Source organism: Hylaeus anthracinus, unplaced genomic scaffold (assembly GCF_026225885.1).
Source record: "Hylaeus anthracinus isolate JK02 unplaced genomic scaffold, UHH_iyHylAnth1.0_haploid 5, whole genome shotgun sequence".
In the NCBI taxonomy this organism is placed as follows: domain Eukaryota; kingdom Metazoa; phylum Arthropoda; class Insecta; order Hymenoptera; family Colletidae; genus Hylaeus; species Hylaeus anthracinus.
In genome coordinates this window covers 7,250,411-7,271,428 of record NW_026535322.1, presented here as the reverse complement: position 1 = coordinate 7,271,428, position 21,018 = coordinate 7,250,411, and the positions used below count along the sequence as shown (strand labels likewise).

The 21,018-nt window shown below is 43.2% G+C and overlaps 1 protein-coding gene across 2 annotated transcripts in view; it reads right to left on the bottom strand.

The window, feature by feature from the left end:
- The window catches only part of LOC128895684 (collagen alpha-2(IV) chain-like), a 61,525-nt gene extending 40,732 nt beyond the window's left edge, over nucleotides 1–20,793 (bottom strand). Inside the window, exon 1 of one of the 2 annotated variants that reach the window (XM_054158484.1) lies at nucleotides 20,244–20,793. In XM_054158484.1, coding sequence (XP_054014459.1) covers nucleotides 20,244–20,372 — 129 coding nt within the window. In that variant the 5' untranslated portion in view covers nucleotides 20,373–20,793. Of the gene's footprint in view, nucleotides 1–19,828; nucleotides 19,971–20,243 lie in introns of those variants that run through there. The other variant, XM_054158485.1, reaches the window with a different exon arrangement.
- Nucleotides 20,794–21,018: the final 225 nt, after the last annotated feature.

Genomic DNA, 21,018 nt, shown 5'->3' with positions numbered 1-21,018 from the left:
AACAGACATAGAAACGTTGAAAGATATTAGAGATATCGCTTCGTCGTTCCTACGCCGAACTAACCAGTAAGGAACTATATTCTAAGCGATTCGATGATGTGGATTGATTTGTTGCGACTTTTCCACGAAACGGATGAGTATTGCAGCACTCAACTACCCATGAAACTTTGAAAGAAATTTTCTCCGTTTGCCACATAGTCCGTGAGATCCGCGAGAACAAACGACAGAAACGTCCGCCTACGCCGCGGTACTTGGCGCGCAAGTAACACGACCCTGCGTGCCAGGGACCTGCTCGGAGCGTGTATCAGAAACAATATCGTCCCGCGTGGAAAAGAATCGTCTAACCGATCCAGCGCGCGAAACGGCACGGGGATCGGCCGTTGTCGGACAAAATACGAGAGAAGAAGAGAAGAAGACCGGGCGCGAGGGTGAAACGAGCCCAGGGGCCGAAGAGAGGACGAAGAGGATCCAGTCCTCGGAATCTGCATAATGTGCAGTAATATTAAGCGTCCGGATGACGCTGGCCGAGCGGAATCGTGGGCAGACTGTCGGTACGTGTATATCTTGCCTGGCCACAGCATCTCCTTCGACTAATTTTTTCTTTCTTTTTTACCTCCCGTTACATCGATCTCAGGGCACGTCGTGCCAGTGGCGCGCCCAGGAACGAAGTGATCCGTAAAATTTACCGCGAATTACCAGTTTTTGGAGGAATACTTATTTCCCTTTTTTTTTTAATTAATATATAATTTTTAAGTTAAAAGAGTTTAATACAGATCTGATTAAATTCCCAGCAAAATTCATCCATGGTTATCCGTGGTCACCTCTTATCATTTTTGGTTTTCTTCGACGTACATTCGTTGTTTGTTGAAATTTGAAAAAATGTTTGAAACGAATCTCGAAGAGGACGTAATTTTACGAGAGAAAGTTAAATAAAGTTGTCTTCTATCTTTCTCGATAGAGCGTCACGAGACCTCGGCAAGTATTTTGGGGCGCGCCACTGCACGATCCTCTCTGTTCAGAGAGAACGAGTCATCGTCCAATGCGAGGAGCCGACACAGGCACAACGGGAGTTATAAAGTATCCGAGCAAAAAAATCAAGTGATTACCAAACCTTGCATAAGTGATTGAATTTCGCGCACGCGGAGTACGTGTGTCGGCATAGTTACGTAAGCTGTTTCGTGAATTATAGCATCTTTGCGTTTCTTTTTAGTCACTCGTTCTCGTTCTCCAGACTGGAGAAAAAAAGGAAAAATTGATATGGAAGAAAATACCCACCCTCGATCACTTTTCAATCATTTTTCAACGATCTTCTCTGTTTGTCTTTATATCTCCAAAGTTCATCGTAAAATAAAACAAAAATTCACACGATTCCTATATCTACATGGACCATTAATTCCACTAAATTTCTAGACAAATTCTGTACGAATAAATATATATAGGAGGTCACACATGTTATTTTTACTTTGCTTCGACTCTGAGGGTTCAAACTCTCCCTACGATGATTTCTACACGTGAAAGGTATCGACGCCCTCAAAGGTTCGAGAAGGACGAATTATATTCTTCGACTATATTCCGCTTCGTAACGTCGAATGACGCGGCGCGTTACCAGACAGGTTCCGCGACAACGTTGCCGGGCTTCCTTTTTACCTCTTTAATTTCTTAAATTCGCGTTCAGGTGGTCCAAGTCGATTCTTCCTTTCGCTACTTCGCCCCGATCATCCTCGTTACCCGTACTCCCTTTCCTCTTGTATTCCGTCGCTGCACCCGCGACCTTTTCCACCCGGACCGGTATTCCTTCGTTTTCGTCTCGTTTTTCTCTCACCTTTGCTCCGTGAAATTTCGTTCCAACCGAGCGTTCCACGGATCTCCCTCTTTCCGCTCGCGATCGACAGGCTTCGGTGATTGAAAGGCGCCATTTTTCATATTTAACGGCGGTCGGGGGCAAAACGTAAAGAAAGGAGAAATTCTAAACGGGTGGAATTCGTTTTTAACAGGCACTCGTCGAGTATTAATAGGTCTTACTCGTTCGAAATCAGGGCTTTTGTGAAATTGCTAGGTCGGGTTGCGGGTGCAACGAGCAGAAGATTAATTTGGCAATTTTAATTGAGCTTCTACTACGTTTATCTTCTAATTAGGACGACTTAATTTGAGTTTGCTAGTTTTCTGAAGGCTGAAAAGGGGTGTCTGGTAAAAATTCGCAGGGCAAAAACTGGACGACGATACTAGGGATTTTGTAAGTGGATAAGCATCAGGGGGGGGGGGAGGGAGACAGCCTGTCGTTATGCAAACTCACTGCGCGTTGGGAAACGCGGATTACGCTTCGAGTCCTTTCCTCGTCCGAGCTTCTTTTGTTCTTTTTACAGCGGAGCCCTACAATGCCTTTTGCTACCTTTTTCAGGCCTCCAGTAGGACAAAAATTGATCGACCGGCTTGCATAAAATATTGTTCTTCGTTTCGCGTTTTTTCGCCCCCCACCCCCTTCGACCGTTTTTTCTAATTCTGGACCCTTTGATTCGATTTCTTCCCGTGGCGGCCCTGCTTAGAGTCCTATCGACTCCGAGATGGATAAAATTCTTCTAATTTAGCCTCGTTACTCGTTCATTGACGTTTAGAATTTAAAATACGAGTGGAAATAAAGGGCTTCCGAAAAGAGGCTTTGGAATTTTAGTTTTTATATCGGAAAGAAAAAAAAGAAAGTCTCTTTTGGAAAACCTTTTATTTATTAGATGCTCATCCCAAGACAATTTCATCTTCGCGTCGATAGTAAAATATCGAATTGAATATTTTCGAAAGCAGAGAAATTAAATTTAAAAAAAAAACAAAAATTAGCATACGCTTCCGGTACGTTTCCTGTTATCAGTAACCCGATTACTCCGGCATTATTAGCGGCGTCCTTTAATATCGTGTTTCCGGACCGATAGAAACTCGCGCCTTGAAATTAATACTGCATAAATTGGCTATTAATTTGCATTAACTGAGTTTCGAGTGCGCGCAGCGGAAGTGCCAGCAGGTGTGTCCGCAGTTCGAGCTTGCAGCACGAGTGCAATTATAAATTCAAACTACCTGTATTTTCATCATCAAGTGCTGCGAAAAGTGAATATTAGAGGTAACTTCCTACAAGCCCCCGGCATTAAAATTGAAACGTGCGAACGTTTCTATATATTAAATTAATTCTGTGTTGTACTCGTGCTTGAATAACCTTAAATCAATCATCTTGAAAGGCAACGGCGCCGAAAGGAGATGGACGAAACTACAAATCTCCAAAAAGGAAATCTAAAGAAACGATAAATTAAATATTGGCGACATTTCGTAATTCTTGCTACTTTAATTTAAAGAAAACTGAAAATCGAAACGTTTCGAAAGGCACGTGCAAGTGCGTCCTGTATCGAATAATTGCAGGTAGCGAAAGGACGATCTAAGGTCCGCCGAGATGGCTCAATTTAGGTTTCTAGCAGGTTCGAGGACGATATAGATTGCATCTATAGCTCCGTGAATCGAGAATCGCTGTAATCGAGGGTCCGACACGTCGCGAGGCTATATCTGCCAATGGGAACGCTGACCCTCCATAAAAGAGGTCCACGTGTGCGTATGGTTGCACGTGAATCGCCTCGTGCTCGCGTATCGATTCGTCTGTGTGGGGAGAGGTCGATCGATCGGTAATCGCGGCGGTAAATACGAGCTTCGGGCGTCGATCTCGCCATCGATACCCTCGAACGTTATTATTCAACGTCGCGCTTTCTCGCCCCCTTTTGATCGAGAAGAGGAAGTAATTACGTAAAGGCGCCTTCGTTTTCTTGCTCTATTTCGTCAAGTTTCTTCTTTTCGTCGCATTATTCGCGACACGTCACACGATATACGCGCGAGCTTTTTCACGACTGGATAATTGGTCGAACCGAATTACGCGATACTTGTTGGCTTTGCAACGTTTGGATATTTTAGGACGAAATAAAAATTAGAATTTAGTATAAGTTAGTTTTTCTATTCTACTAAGGTTGCCTGAATGGGACCGCTCTGGATAGTTTTTTTTTTTAAACTGCATTAACTTTAGCAAACTGACAACAAGCTTCGAGAGAATTATCACGGTTTAAGGAAATTTAAAATAACACGAAATTCACTGTTTTCGAAACGATTAGATGTCATAAATAACTACGAATATTGAAATGTTCACAGAAATTTGTATGCTGAAGTAATTAAATGTATGAAACTAGAGAGAATTCTTACTTGAAAATGAGAAGTAATGGGTGAGAAACGATACGTGACGTGTGAACTTGAACCAGGCCTGTCCAGGAGAGGCTCCCCCACGCTCCTCCTTCCCCTTCCACGCGACACAACCGAGAGAGAGACACACGGTCTGTAGCAGAGCGAAGAGCACAACGAACTGAGGCATCTGCGCCTTTGTTAAACGCGCAGCCTAACGGGCTCGGAGTAGGGGAACCCATTGGGCGCATGCTCCGACTCGTGGACAGGCTTATGCGAGTTGTCCGAAATTCAAATTAATCTTTTCACTAGGAATTTATTTTTTAATAACAATACCTGAACACCGGATACACATGAAAATGAAAAATGAAGAAGCTAAAAGGTCCAACGAAATGATCTACAAATATTGAAAAATATAGAAAAATATAGAAAGATTTAAAAATAAAATTCTTGAAAGCACTTTGAATACTCGTAAGAATTCGAGTTCGCGCGTGGACACGTGGATGACTCTATAGAAATATTGGGTGAGAGGGCAAATAAAGAAGACATTCAGGGTGGCTAAGAAAAATGATTCGACTTTTTATCATGAATGCTAATACCGTAATAACGATGACACCATAATCGCTTCCAGTTCATTATGCTCAAGAGTAAAGAAAGAGATGTGGTCAATAATCGATGATACATGGTGGAATATCTCAGCCATGAATGACTGGGTAGGATGATGTCAATGATTTACGATCTTGAACGTTAATGAACAACATGCGGTGCACCGAACAGAGAGAGCTTTTTTAGGCTTCCCTTTGTCGGTAATCGTTTGTCACGGTACTAGCGAAACGCGGTTATTCATCCCCGACCTCTGAACCTCCATTTCTGTTTCGATTAAAAAGAAAAATTTACGTGTACACTGCAGACGATAACGCGATTAAAGCAAAGCGAATATTACAATAACTGATTGTAATCATTGATTCCCTAAATGTTTAACGAAACGTGTTTGCAAACTAACGAGTGAACGTATCGTTTAATCTACTCAGGGTTCCAACGAAGGGTAAATTGAAAATTCACCTACAGGTTTTTATCGTGAAGTTTGATTGTGTGCGAAATAATTACTTTCAAAATTAACGAACCGCTCTACGAATTTCTGCGACCCGACAGAAACTGCGTTCGTTCGAAACATCCGACCAGGAATTTCTTAAACCGTTAAATTCTGTTAATCACAGTAGCGAAGTAATTAATCTTTTCGCGAAACGATCTATGCATGCTACCGTGTACGCGTAACGCTTAAAAAAATATTTCAACGGTCTATGCCTCGAATGTGACGAGTGTTTTCTCGAAGATGTCTCGACAAACACGTCACGACTGCACTCATCGTTCACTGTTTGCACTTAGCATTGAACTCCCGTGTAACCCTAAACGTTTCGATCCAATTCTAATCGGTCGCGCGCGTTTCTAGCTCAAGGGTCGAGTGTCAAGTTTAGCTTCACCGACTCTGACCATGTAAACGCAACATTGGCGCCAATTATGACGTCAACCTTCGACGCAGCGGCGCTCTTTCAAATCCAGCGTTTCCCAAAACTTTATTCGATTAAAGAATTACTTTTCGTTTGACAAATTGTCGAAGGAAACCGTTGCATTCGTCGCGATCTAATTCTCGAAACGGAAGTGACGTACGATTAAAGTTTATTTGCGAAAATCAAATGGTCGATGGATAAAACGTAGAATTCTAGAGTTTCATTATATTTGCTGAATTATTAATTATTAATTGTCTGGAGTTGTTACGGAGTGTTTGCCGATGTCGCTGTTTGGGAAACGCTGCTCGAACGTTCAATCGTTTACGGAAGACACGCATCAATTCTCGCGTTCGAGTTCCTGCATTCCTCGTCGATGGAATTTGTCGTCGTTAACCGCTATTGCTCTAACGCCATTGGCATCGTTGGCCTTCGATCGTCGATCTACAAATGCGATGATAGATGACTCCCGGCCCGATAATGGCGCGCGAATCAAGCGAAGATATTTGTGGTGGTGAATATTAAATTCGACCCTTTGGGTACGACAAAGCTCTATCAGTGAGGATCATGCTTGAGACACAATTGTCAGTGTTTCCATATTTTATTGTTGTCCCATACAAGTTGAAATATCTAAATTTATTGATCTTCTAAGCTATGCTTTAAATTTATTGTTTTTAATCAAATAGTTACGCGTGCGTTGTCCACGTGGAGTGCTTTGATCAAGAGTGTTCAGCACCGAAAGGGTTAAACTTGTACGAATGATATTAAAATTCATATTGAACGGAGAAGTTTTCCAGATTTAACTGTTAAACGAATATTTCCTTAACGAGAAAATAAGAGCTTCTACTTCAACTATTTTCAAACTCGTTGAAACACGAGTGTCAAAATATGAACAAAATTGTACAGACAAAATCAAGCGATGATTGTTAATATTTTGTAAGCTTATTTTGTTACTAACCATAAATTTCGTCGCGTCACTTTTTACCATACAACGGGACATGAATTTTGGCTGTTCGAAAACGAAAAGATTATCAATGTCGAAACATTTTCATTCGATTTCTTTAAAAAAACGTAGTATACGTAATTATCGTTCGGCGAGTTCTTTCGGTCGAATAAAAAAAGTCGCGATCAGTACCGTTTCAGCGGCGAGTAGCGCTCCGAGATCGCGTGTCGAGGTGAAAACGGAAGTTTCAAGCGATAACGCGTTACTTAATACGTCGGCGAGTGATTAAGGTTAATAATTCAATGTAGCCCCGAGAGATACACGGGTTGCGCGCTCGTGTCGTTTTCTGCACAAAAATAAAAGCTGACGACTCGGCGAAGATCGTTCTTATCAATCCTGGCAACCCTGGAAAGCGAAAAGCTTCCAGAGCCGAATGATTATCCAATTAAGCGATGCGGAATGCCAAGAAACTTTCAACAACCGGGAACGTTTGCACGGCAACTAGTATCGAAATCAATTTTAGTGCGGTTCGTTCGCGTTCAAGTATCGATTCGATGACGTGTATAATTCCAGAAAGTCACGTTCAGGTACGTTTACGCGCCTCGTGTAAACTTCGTATGAACTTTTACGACAAGGCATCCGAGTAGAATACACAGAGATTAATCGTTTGCAATCGAGGCCTTTTTTCCAGCATCTCGAGATGCTTTCTTAGCATTCTACTGCCACCGATGCTAAACATAGATTCACTTCGAAGATGAGATCTCCAATTTGAGATCCGAGAATCAGGTCGCTTTTACCTCATCGACGATCATTTTATCGACACTTCGAGGTCCAAATAAATTAAACCTAACGTAATTATCTCTCTTGAGAAGGGTTAAGGGTCCTGAGATGTAGCTGGAGAGACCATTGCAATATAAGAATGATAAAAATATCGGAGAATGTTCGTTTGCATTGACATAACAGCGTTCGATCAAGCTTTCGTATATTTCGTACTCATCGTCGAGTAGTCCCAGGGGCCTGAAAAAAATCGCGCGAATTCGTCTTTTTCTGTGTCGAAAATCAGCTCCGTTCGGTTGGACGCGATCGAACGAAAAATAACGACCGCGGGTGGAAGCAACGAGCGATTAGGCTCGCGACAAAAGGGATCCAGGAATTCCTCCGCGGTAGGCAGCGATCGCTGGATCGATTCCCAAAAATAGGGCGCGTACCGACCGCATATCCGTTTCTATTTCCGCGCAGGCAACGCTCGTCCAGCCGGGATGCGTTTTCGGAACTGGATGTGTATAAGCCAGATATTTTTCCCCCTCACGTGTCGTCGATAAATTAAACCAGGAAGAAGCGACGTTCCCGATGCGCTCGCGTTTCGTTGCACACGAAGTTACGGGGCCGGAGACGCGACGAAAATCCCGGTCGTGGAGCGTGACGCGCGAACGGTTCAATTATTAATTTCAGATGTCGAATTTTAACGGAGGTTAGGTCGATTTGGAGGTGGCTCGTTTAGAATAGTTGATATATGAACTATTAGATGTACAAATAAGTTCGATGCCTTTACATACACTCAGCTGTAATTACATTTCAAATTGAAATTTTGTTCCCGCCAATCGGTGTCTTAAGTTATTAGCTACACGCTACTAAATTCACTATGTAACTTTACCCTAATTGGTATATAGAAAGAGCACATTAAACATTGTCATTCTTTTTGCAATTTGAGTTGAAGAAAAATGCTGCTGAGGCTACTAAGAACGACACCACTTAGATGCTTCTCACTTCGAGTCTTTCGAAGAAGTCGAAACCACCATCTTTTTATAGAAATGGAATCCGCCAACAACCCGAAAAGCGGAAGAAGTGTGTAGAAAGTAATGGCGATTACTTTGAAACGTGACGTGTATTTCTTTTTCTTATAAATAAACATCGAGTATATGATAAAAAGGCACCGAACTTATTTGTACACCTAATATTATGCGGTAGCAATCACCCCTTTTAAAAACCTCCCTTTAAAAACACAGTTCGTGTGTGGATATTTTCGATTGAAAGCTACATTACATACTACCACGTTGACTGTCGAAATATTCTTGAAAATTTCTGCTAAGATTAAGCATCATTGGAGTCTACGTATTCATTTTTGTAACGACATCCAAATTCATGAATTTTATTTAAATTCGTCTCCTTTGATGTCTACCATTCAGAATTAATCTTTTGAATTCTTTAGTGAAAAACACTGTCGCTCGTACGAGGGCGGCAATCAACGTGTTAAAATAGTAAACAAATAAACAATCGTACACAGTAGTGATCATAGAAGTGGGACAACCTTTCAAAAGTAAATACCAAGCCCCGACTATGCTCTCGGAAACTACCCCAAATAGAGTGAGACACTCGTGAATTCAAAATAATCCTGTGCATACATGTACGAATAAACGCGGAAAATTTCAAGAGCCTAGTCGATCACCTAGCCTGCAGAAAAATCCCGAGTGTAAACCGGTGAATATAAAGGAGCGGGATCTAAAGATTCGCGGTATCGAGGCGGTGAACGTGATACGAAAATCGTATGTTCAGCCAACGACTCGCGAGCACTGCGCGGTCCTAGGAGAACGGTACACATCGGGACCCCTTGAACTCCAGAGTTTCTCCGATAGTGTGTATCGAGGTTACACGTTTCGTAAGAGATAGATTGCGTCCACCCTTAGACGTCCTACATAGATCGAGCGCGTCGTTGTAACGCTCGTGACACCGTTACTCGCGCCTGATGTAACTCACGAATTGATAAATTCGCTCGGGATCAGCGAAATCTTTGCTGGGGATGCGCAGTCGATTGCGGGTAAGCTTATGACGCTGGCGGCGTCGATGCGCTCCGAATAAATTCTCGGACCTCGTTAGCGCGGCGACACTTAACGAAAACGGGATGCAATAGACATTTGCATCCGCGCGATTATTTTCCGGTCGGTCTTCGAGTTTATCGACCGCGGTACTCGTCGGGTTCGCTTTTACTAGATAAATACTCGGGCAACTGCAAATACACTCCTCGACTGCTTGATTACTATCGGTAATATTTGTATAATATATTTCGTAGAGGATTGTCAATATTCTCCCGTCTCATTTACGGGCACTTTCATGAATGAGAGGCGTTTTATCTTAATTCTATGAATCAGCGTTTGAAATATACGCGATAAACGACGATTGCGTAACCAGAAGATTTCTGACCTTCCAGGGACAGGCTTACTTGGAATAATTAAATACATTCTGTCACATAGTTACTAATCACGGCTATATCGCGATAGTCGATTGCCACGGCTGATAAACACTGCGTGACAAGAAATACGAACGATAAATACTTGATAATTCGATTCGACGAAATCGATCCACGGTGGCGACCTGCTCCTAGCTTTGATTTCTTTCTGACATTTTCTGACCCTTTCGACGAAGTGGCGATAGTAAAACGAAAACACTGGATATCAAACCGTAGATAAACGTGCGAATATAAAAGGAATTATGTTGGTCCAAGGTGATCCTCGAAAGACACCCTAACGCTACCGCCGATCTAAGAATCTATAAAAATGAAAAATTGAACGAATCTATCGGCAAGCATTCGTGGCGCGGTATAGCTTCGAACTTTCAAGCCAGGGTGCTGCTGCACGACGAGGAATCACTGTGTCGACTCGTGGCGATAAACTCTGCGCGCGGTTCATTAATTTTGGAGTTCCTTTTTTTTTCGACCGTTTACCCAGAAACGGGGACCGAGAACGGATCGGATAGGAGCACGGTGTCCCGTTGTTAAAGGGGAAAGGGGTGAACTCTAGCGCGCCTATAAACGGAATACATCGGGTTATCGGTAGCTGTTCGTAAACAGACCGCCTGTTCTCCCTCCGAGAGCTTCTCCATTATCTCCGATTGTCACGCTGAACTGTTTCATTCACGTTCGTAATAAATAACTCGACTGCGTGATGTCACTCGCGGCTTCGGCGCCCGACGACCCTAAGCGTTGATCCTCCGATGGACCAACCGCGCTAACCGTGCCGACCATAACGACCCTGGATTCTCCGATGAGTTATCCACCGCTTGTCGGCGCCCGACAGACTCATTCCTCGATCCTTGTTTGCGAGGGAACTCGAAGGGTAGCAAACGTGAAACGTAAAGAAAACGTAAAGAAAACGTTTAGAAGAAACACGAGGGCGAAAGAGTATCGTTTCTCGAACGTTTCGAATAACAAAACCGATCGCGAAATTTTATAACAATAGTTATCCATTGAAAAATTCGAGGTATCGCGATAACGAAACTTCGCATCAACAAAAATTAACTTCCGAGTGAACTATCCTTGCGCAAATTTTATTTCGCCTCTCGAGAAAGAAGCGATTTCTCGCGGTGAATTTAACGCTGTCTCGGAGCCGCTTGGTTTTCGTAGCGCGCGAGTGGCTGTAGCCGTATCGCGAGCAAAGATAGGATCCTCTCGGCGTTAACAAAACAATAAAATGTAATCTCCAGCCCGAGCGTATACGCACCGCGGACGAACGATATCGTTACTCTTCCATGCAATGAAAATCACGTAACCGAGAGCTTGAATTATTCTCGGTTACTTGTTGAATCATGGAGTCGCGGACCGGACTTTTCTCGATTTTCAAACATTTTCGGGGGAGAAAGTCGGTGGTCGGTCCGCGGATTAAAATAAATTGTCGTTCTACTTAGCAGGTGTTCGGTAATGCACGACGAAGATTTTAATTCCGACGTTCAGCCGTGCGTGGAAGTTACAAATTTGCGATCGCGCGTCCTCGAGAACCTTTCTTTCGTCCGTAAACTGCATAGTTCAGCTCGCCTGGAGCTGTTGCATCAAACGGAGAAATTGTGAATGTTCGTAGCGAGCGTGCGAATTTCAAAGTTTATTTATGCTTGTAATTTCCGTGGTGCTGTTCAATTGCGCGTCGTGTCATCGCTTAGTCGACACGATTTTGGTCCATAATCGCGTAAACAAGCGGCGGTGGTCTGACGCGGCCGATATCGCTCGAAACGGCCTCGAATAACTAACAATTAAGTAACTGAAGATATGAGGTAACGGTACGCGACGCATTTGTTAACAAATTATTTTAGAGTGTGATGTCACGCGCAGCCTTCGCGCGATGAAACTAATATCCCGCAACGTTTTAACTGCCGGAGGACGATTGTTGATTCGTCTTTTATCGCAAACTCCATCTATGTCAATTTAGAGCGACTTCCGACGAAAGATTTATTAATAACGCTCGATGAAATAATTGAAAAATTATCGTTTCAAGGCTCGTTACATAAATGCAACGATGCATCAGCAATTACACTTTCTTCAAAAAGAATCCTTGTTCTTAGATACATCGATCGTGGTTAGCATTTTACACGTGAAAGTTCAACGGGAGACTATTCGAAAAGTGCGCGATGTATTTAAATTCTCCTAACAAGTTTTATCCAAGAAGACGTTCGGACCATCGATCGCGTAAGCACGTAAGTTCTATACTTCTTCCCCTAATACATACGCAGAAACTTTTATACGAATTCGTTGCATGACAGAAATTGACGTATCGAAAGAAGAGTATTGTTCCATTTAAAAGGAAAGCGGAAGCGTGGATCGCAGGTGCGGTGATATACTCGCGAAGAAAACGAGGCCACGGGAAGATAGATCGCGTTATATCGTTCAACCTTTTCCTACGCCGTTCTTTATCTTCAACGAAATAGGAGATACTGCCCGCCCCAATAGCGTGACGTACTCCTATATACAGAATGATTCCAGAAACTGGAAACATGGGTCTTCTCTATTTAAAAATAGAAAACCAGTTCAGCGGTGTAAAAAAAGACTTTCTTCGGCCGTGTCTCCTCTGCAGCACAGCGACGTGCGAAGTGCAACCACAATTTTCTCTCGGAAGAGTAAAACTATAAAATAGTTTGAAGAAAAATTGAAATGTACGAGCATTGTATTCCGAGCGAGTTTCATTAAAACGTTGGATACTTTATTAGAAAAGCTTCTCGTATTTCAAGTGTCGTTGAAAATAATGGCAAGGTAAAGTACCTGTTTTACACATTTCTCAGAGGATACGTCGTACGATTACAATTTCTCCATCGATCGCAGCCGGTGCATTTGCAACGAATGAGATCAGATCGTGACTTCACCGACATGAGTTCGTTTCTTTCTAAATAATCGAATTAGCGATGACGTCCTGAGCGGCGTGTACCGCATCATTCGCATCGCGATTAATATTCAATTAACGTTACGCGCGGCAGGACTTTTCTCAAATTTACAAGTCAGCTAACCGTAAATAGATACACCGTGTTGTGTCGCGAACGCATAAATATTAGCGTGACGTCACGATTGGAATTGCTCGTTACACGCCCGAGCGATTGATCGTTATTTTCTACACTACGTTTCGTCACAATTTATCTATCCACCGTTTCGGAATCGCTAATTAACAATTACGAGCACACTACCGCGGAATCTTGTTCTCTTTTTAAAAAAATTGATTTGTTACGAGCATAATCGTTGCGTTTACGAGGAAGACAACTAGGTGTTCTATTTTCGAGGTGACATTAAAATTCTATGGCCGCTCCAATTGTAGGAATTGTTGACTGTCATTCGACTGTCTCGTGCACGTTGAGGTTAAGCTTCGGCGGTGCTCGAGCATTGTCTAATCGAAAAAAATCGTTCGTCGCGAAGCATAAACATAAAGAGGTTAATGATGGTCAATGGCATATTTGCATACAACCAGTTCTAGAGCGTGATGTCATTCGTATAACGCGTTTTACTACGGCTCACGCCGTCAGCTGCTAAAGAGCTTTTCACGTTGCGAAGGACATTGTAATTACGCTGATTTCAATTTGCCGTTAAGGACGTGTATAACCGACGCACTAATATATTTCCTTATTTAGAAAATTCGGGCACTGACAATTTTTAATGTATTTTTCCATGATGTTATCATTCTTCAAAGGACCGTAAACATTTAGACAGTTCTCTAACGATAATCAAATTTTACGATCGAAGAAGATACTAATTTATTTCAGTGTCCCAATCTCTAGAACCGTCCCATATCTATACGAAATTAAACTCTGCCGACGTAACATCGGTTTATTTTCAATAACGCGTCATAAAACCCGTTTTGTGAGGCACGCCAAACGTCATCCCCAGCTCCACCTGTTTTTCTCATCCTGCACAGTGTTCTCATAAAGCACAGTGTTTTATTTACAGCTCGGATCCCAAATCCTGACGTATATTCCGCTTTTTCCAGCGGTTCTGCGCGCGACTCTGACGGACAATGTTAACGATAATTCAGTGGCAGGTAGGTAGCGGATAATTTATTACGCGTCAGCGGCGCGAATACTTTTTGGAAAAAGAGGTGGCGACTAGTTCGAGACCCAATGGTATTTCCAGGTTGGCAGACGGTGAAAGTAACGCGTTTGCCGTAACCGGATCATCGCAGGCCAGGAGGGACACTTCTTCCCGATTTTTACCCGATTTAGGGTGGGACTGGGATTCGAGTGGGAGTAGAATTCGAAAGACCCGTGGGGCTAGAGGCGTTTCGAAAACGCGGGAAACGTACATTATACGGAGAAGACCGTGTGAAATGCACCGGGATACCAGCGTGGGCTTCGCGTAGACGTTTCGAGTCTTGGTCGCGTGTAAAATATGGGCCCTCCCGTTAGACATAAATTCCACGGGATCGTTTCACGAAAGTATTTCTGGTCCGGAACAATTCTGCCACGATTTGGATTTCTCCGTTCAGACGTGTCAATTTTATTTTAGCCAGGAATATGACTTACTACGATTGCTTTCATTCGGGATTTATTCTCCGAATATCCCAGAATTATTACGAAGGGAAAGGACGGCGCGAAAGTATCGTGGATCGAAAATTAATTGAAATTCATTTAAATGATTTGGTGTAAACGAATCGGGGCGTTGCGCAAGGAGTACATGGCATGCAAATTGATATATCTCGTCGTAGGATTGCTTCATGTCGCGAGAAAGACCGAACGAGTTGTGCATCCTCGGACAGCGATTGTCCCGGCGTGGCGACAGGAAAAGTTTATCGTTATCGCGGGCAGACTCTTCCTACGGAGCAACGGCAACCTACATATGGTGGACCATGTTGGGAATCATTTCGTAATATTGCTTTCCGAAAGGAAGCCTTTGTTTCTCGTTCTTAAAAGGTTTCTCGTTCCAACAATGATAGAACCTGTAATATTTCCCTGAAGAATATTTTCCTGCTTTTAATTGTCTTTTGTATGGAAGAAATTAATATCGAAGCGCAAAGCAAACTATTTTTCCTCTACTGATACTAGTGGATAATGTAAGGTTTAGGTATCTTAACCCTTTGAGTGCCAGAGGAAATTTTCATGCATATCCGAGAAATGCCAGGGAGTTTTAAGCAAAGACACATGTATACTTCGGTCAATTTTATAGGCTAACTAAAGAAATTTGTGCGTGCATTAAATGTCGACGTTATTTTCCCAAAGAAAAATTGATTTTTTAAATATCGCTCCTTGGCACTCAAAGGACTGTAAACTGTTTAAATTAGCCGCGCAATGTATGAATGTGAAGTTGAGCGAATGAGACGAATGCGGATGAGAGAGAGAGGGAGAGAGTGTTTATAAATTGTTTATGATCGTAGAAGACTTCAGAAGACTACAGAAGAATACCGAATACGGAGAACCAAAAAGAATAACAAAGAAATAAAGTCCGTTGTAAAGTACGTAATTTGAAAAGTGTTTTCCTACACGGCATGTCGATAAATTTATATTTATTCAACAGGACTAATGTAACTTAATATTAATTATATCGAAAGTCACATAAAATTTTCAACAAATTTGGACTCGACACAGTTTTCCTCCGAGGTGAAGACATAATTTAATCTTTCACTCTCACTATGACTTCCTCTCTGGTCTAACAGATTTATGTATACTTTTATTGTCACGCCGATCCATTATTTCGCCTAAAGTATCGAGAAAGTGAAACGTGACTACCGAACGATTTCTCACGATACCGAACGACTGGCACAACGGGCTGTCTAAACGGAGAAAAAAAGGTGTGTAAACCTTCTGACCTACCGTTTATATTTCGTTCCCATCCCTGCTACTGTCCTCCGCCCTATGCGCAACGGGAGTTCTTTTCCTTTCATGTTTCCCGCAAAAGGATGTGCCAGTCCGTTCGGGCGTCGAAATCGCCTACGCGCTTGTTTACCGGGTGACTTCAACGAGATAGGAAGATGTAACCGATAGCGAGCCAAGGCGTTCGAGCAATGGTCCAGATTCGATTGTATGCAATGATTTTTCCTTGAATCAGCGACGGAGTACGAAAGCAAGTTTCAAAGTTTCTAAAAATCACGTCGGTACGAACGATTGCGAGGATCGATTTAAACTACTTAATAAATTTATGAAACTTCCTGATGCACGTCAGCGTTCGTTTTATAAAAGAAACCGTACAAACGAGTCCGAAGAATAAAAAAGAAAAGGAGTATACTAAGAGGAACAGAATTACTCAGACGAACGGAAGTACGATCGTATGCACAGGGTGCCCTGACGTGGTATCTAAATATAAAGGGTGCAATTACCTCTGAAACCGTTCGCAAAAGTGCACGTAACCGGCAACGGTAGCCAAACATCGTTCTTTTCCCCATAGTAATTCACGGTTTTACGTACAGAAAATTTCATCGAGAAACTACTTGCTTCGATGTTCATTTTAACGAACACGTTTCGCGATTCAGCAGTTTGGAAAAATAAATCGCGCATTCGACGCCGATGCTCTCGTTACCCTCTTGCCCTTCTTCGCGTCGATTCTAAGAAGCGAGGTCCATAAATTAGCGCGCATAAAACTCTAAAAGCAAGCAACGGAAAGCCGAGGTCGGTCATCGGCGAGAAAAATTTGAAAGATAACGCACGGAATACATTCGCATCGCTGCGACCTCGGAAGTTGTGCGTGAAACGTTCAGGAAACCAGATACGAGGGGAAGGGATGGAGCGTTAAAAATTCGCGAATATTTATCCAAGGGGTGGGAGTAACGAATCGATTGCGTAACGGGTTACATTGTTGCGTACATATCCGACTAACCGCAAAAATACACTGGTGTACATTATTCATAACCTCTGCTCGGAAGATAAACGCTTTTAACGGTTTTGTGACATCACGCGCGAGCCGCACGGCAAGTTTGCTGGAGGTGAGGGAGACGCTTCGTGAGGCGAACGTACACGTACGCGTTTCCTTGTTCCTCGAGGTGACGTTTCTTTTTTTCCGCGGGAATCTGTCGGATGTCGTTCGAACCGAATAACTATCCCGACGACCACTTTTAGAACGATCGGATGAAGTTGATTCATTCGCATCAAATTAATCTCCTCTCGACTGAACACGACGATATAAATGTAGATCGCCGCTATTTCGCCGATGTAATTCGGTCGTCAGAGTTAAAATTGCTATCGGGACTAATCGATTCATTTCGCGTCTCTTTCACGGTGCAGTGTTTAAAATCAGTTGAAGATTGATGTATACACCGCCGCTCAGAAGTATATGGACGATTCCTTAATAGAAATAAATATCTAATAAAAGTTGCGAATCCATTAGTATCAATTATATCGTTCATCTTTGGATATGTTTATGTTGCATTAGCGAATATATTTTATTAATAGTTTTATTTCTAACATCGCATTAGTAATGATAAAAACTATAGAGATACTATTAATTTTGTTCATTGTATCCAAAGTAATATTATCTCATTTATTTTATAATATTTCGCTCATGAATGTGTTTGATATGTTGAACATTCTTTCTGAAATTTTCTATGGCAATATGGGACTCAAAACATTTGATGTTATTAATTTTTGTTAAATGCACATCCGATATAGAATCTAGCAACAAAAGTTGTACAGTAATAATTTACGTTGTACGTTAATTATTCATCGAATGTAGTAAGTGTTCATATATTTACGAGCGAGGGTGTACGTGTTACGTTGTGTAATTTATTTTTGTACCGAGTTGCGAGTTGGAAACTGAGTATAGCGAGAACGAAGAAATCTGGGCAGTATTCTTGGATTATTGCAGCGATTTCGTGAAAGCGTTAATAAAGATGCTGCTCCGGCAAACAGCTCGTAACGAATACGCACACGCGAAAGATAATACGACCCATATTCGTGCGCGTTTACTTATTAACTATGACGAGGATCGTTGAGCTCGCTCATTGCACGCCGCCCAGCGAAATTTAAATACAAAACAAACTCATGTTTATAGCCAATGACCACTTGCGAAACTCCCGACGTTCTCGACCTAGTTGCGGGTCCCTTGCAGCCCGAAATTTTACGAGCAAAAGATCGTGATACGTAAGAGTAATGATTACTATTAAATTCGAATAAATACATTCACAACGAGTTTTTCTTTTTAATTACTTATGTAACCGTTATCGATAAACTTGTGCTATCTAGAGTGCAAATTTGCAATGCCTGATCGATGACAATCTAATCATAAGTAAATCGTTAATAATAAGTTTAATATTAAATTAGAATGGTATCGTTCTAAACTAGTTTATTTATAGACATATTACGACCTTGATGGAAATAAGAAATTGTTTGAAACCGTATCACGAAAATCCAAAAGCCCCTTTTAGAAAACCGTGTACAGATTAAATTTCTTGCAATGATAAATCTTTCCAATGACGAATTGAAAAATCGAAAGATTAACGAACGATTCGTCTCGTCGAGGACCACCGGTATCGGTAAACGAGCTACTTCGAATGTCCCGGCGGACAGTTTATTAGCGGCTTGATCGAGGAATTGATCGTAGATCACTGGCGAACGCTGCGCGTTCCCACGCGACCGTCGTGTGGGCACGAGCCGCGGAATTGCCATTCGCATTACGTTCCTAAAAGCGCTGGAACGACGTTAGGTCGCTCCAGATGCGACGTTGCGTCGTCTTTCGGCAAATTGTCCTCACCTACGTTCATAAAACGTCCCCCACGTTCGTCTGTCGTCCAACGATCGATTTCTAGATCACCCAGTCGCGAAACACGCCAAGATCCCGTCCATCTCCTACGATGGATAACGCGATAACGTCGTTTCGACGATCGACCGGAAACCCTGCCAAGCTGGCCCCGAGAACTTCTCGCGTGCCAACTTTAATCTCGCGAAAATTCGCGATAACTCCGTTGGATAGTTTTCTCCCTCCCTCCCTTTTTCACCATCCCCAGGCTTCCGACTTCTTACGTAACCGAATGAGTGGCTCGAGTCGACTTCGATTAACACGTTGCCTGCCAGATTAATACGCCGGTCTTTCCGTGGAAATAAACGGTTCTCCGAAGGGGGGCTTTGGGAGTTTCTGTTTTACTATTCGCTGTTTAGAAATCGAAGGAAACATTGGATACGGTTCCGCATAGTTCGCGTTATATTAAACGAGGTACTTTTGGGGAATCGTTCATGTACAACTGTTTAACGATATGGTCTCAACGTTTCGTCCATTTTTATTAAACTTTATCGAGCTTCGCGATGTCGCTTGTCTTCGAAAATATTGATTTGTCCGGAAAGTTCGTGTCAATTTTTGATTCGTGGCACGGGTCTGAGTGTAAAGTCGGTGTAAGAAGCATTCGTACAACAAACCATTTAAAATAAATGGTTTCTTTACGAATAATTATTACAATGACTGTGTCGGAATGGTTGAAAGCAAATAAAACGTGTACAACCCCTAAAAAGCGAAAAGATTACGGGACAAAATGGCACCTATGTAATTCAATAAATATAATATAAATATAAAAATCTGTGCGAACTTTTGGACAAGCCAATATCTCTGTCTTACTATTAAACTGCGGATCTATATGCAAAATAAAATCTTTGCGAACGTGCCTACAAAAATTGAACCTAAATAGGAATTTATTTTATTCTGCAGATGTTACAACACGAACTTTACTTTCAATCTTTTCTATATTCTTGCATATTCCAACTAATACGTATCATATTATTTTCGAGAATATTGCGTATTACCACGGAGGACCAGAAAGCTTCGTTATCGAAAGGTGAGTTAGAGTCGGATGGAAATTATCTTTTGGTTATTAATATAGCCATGAATCAACTATTCCCTTGAGGCGTATTTTAAGCGAAATGAAGCACTCGAGCTGAGACTGAACACATCGTAGCACAGTGGATATCCCGAACATGTTCGCGTCCCCGATATAGTCCTCGCGAATTTCCATAATAATATATTGGTACTCACGTTACTCTCTCAGCAACCTCGACAGGTACAGCGTTTATTCTAGCCTAAGATTCCGATCGGCAGCGCACAACCTGGACGAAAACGCGGCTCTGCGTGGTTGGAAATGGGGGAAGTGTCGAAGATCGACGCAGTTCGTCCACGCGGAACGACGAACAACCGAAGACTGTTTGAATTAAGTTTCGAAACGGGGGAAGGTTAAACCGTTTGTCCCACGCTACGGAATCCGGTACAGAAAAACACGAGTAAGCCACGTGTGACGGTATCGCGAGTTTTTCTACCTGGCCGTGGAACACGCGGTTCAAAATAAACATGGGGCGGAGGTCAACGGCTCGTCGAGCACTAACGACGTTATTCCAGGTTGTTTATCAACGAACGAACGGTACGCGACTGGTACATATTAGAAGGTGTCACTCACCACAGCCTCGGTGACCGGTATCCACGTGACGACCAGTAGGGCAAGGACGCAGGTGACTCGCAGGACGACCGGGAACGAACGGAGCCTGCGGGCTGCTGCGGTCGACGTGTCAGCGGCTCTAGGCCGCATCGTGCCGGGTCGGTGCTCCTCTTCCTCCCTACGCCACCTCCTGGCGGCAGGATTCGTTCCGTGCCCCCTGGTTTACCTGTGTCTACCTTGGGTAACGGAGCAGCCCTCGTAACAGCCTCCTCCGGCGTGCGTTCGGTGTCGTTGGAATCGGTCGAATCCCGCGTTCTTGTTGGATCGTGGTGAATTGAAAACGATGCGATGCGGCTGGTCGGCCAGCCTGTCGACGCAGCGCGTGTCGAAGGGCCAGACAGACGGCCCGGTTGGCCACGTCCTCCCGATCAGTCGCTGGATCACGCAGCCAGACAGGCCTGAGTCGGCGGCGGAGGAGGCGCTCTTCTCCTCTCGGCGAAGCTGTATCCTTGCGCGTCGTGGCGCGGCGGGTAGATGCCAGCTCCCCTCTCGGCTCTGCTCGCTGGTTTACGCGCTCGGTTCGGTCTCGGAACGGAGGCCCACGGCGCGATCGACATCGGCTGAGGCCGCGCAACAGTTCTCGTGCGACGCGCGACCGAGCTCGCCTCGACCCGGTCACCGGTCTCTCCTCTCTCCTCTCTCCTCTCTCCTCTCTCCTCCCTCCTCGCTCTCCTATTCTTCTACCTCTTCGTCTACTTCTTCTCTTCTTACTTCCCTCTCCCAGCTCCCGGTTTCG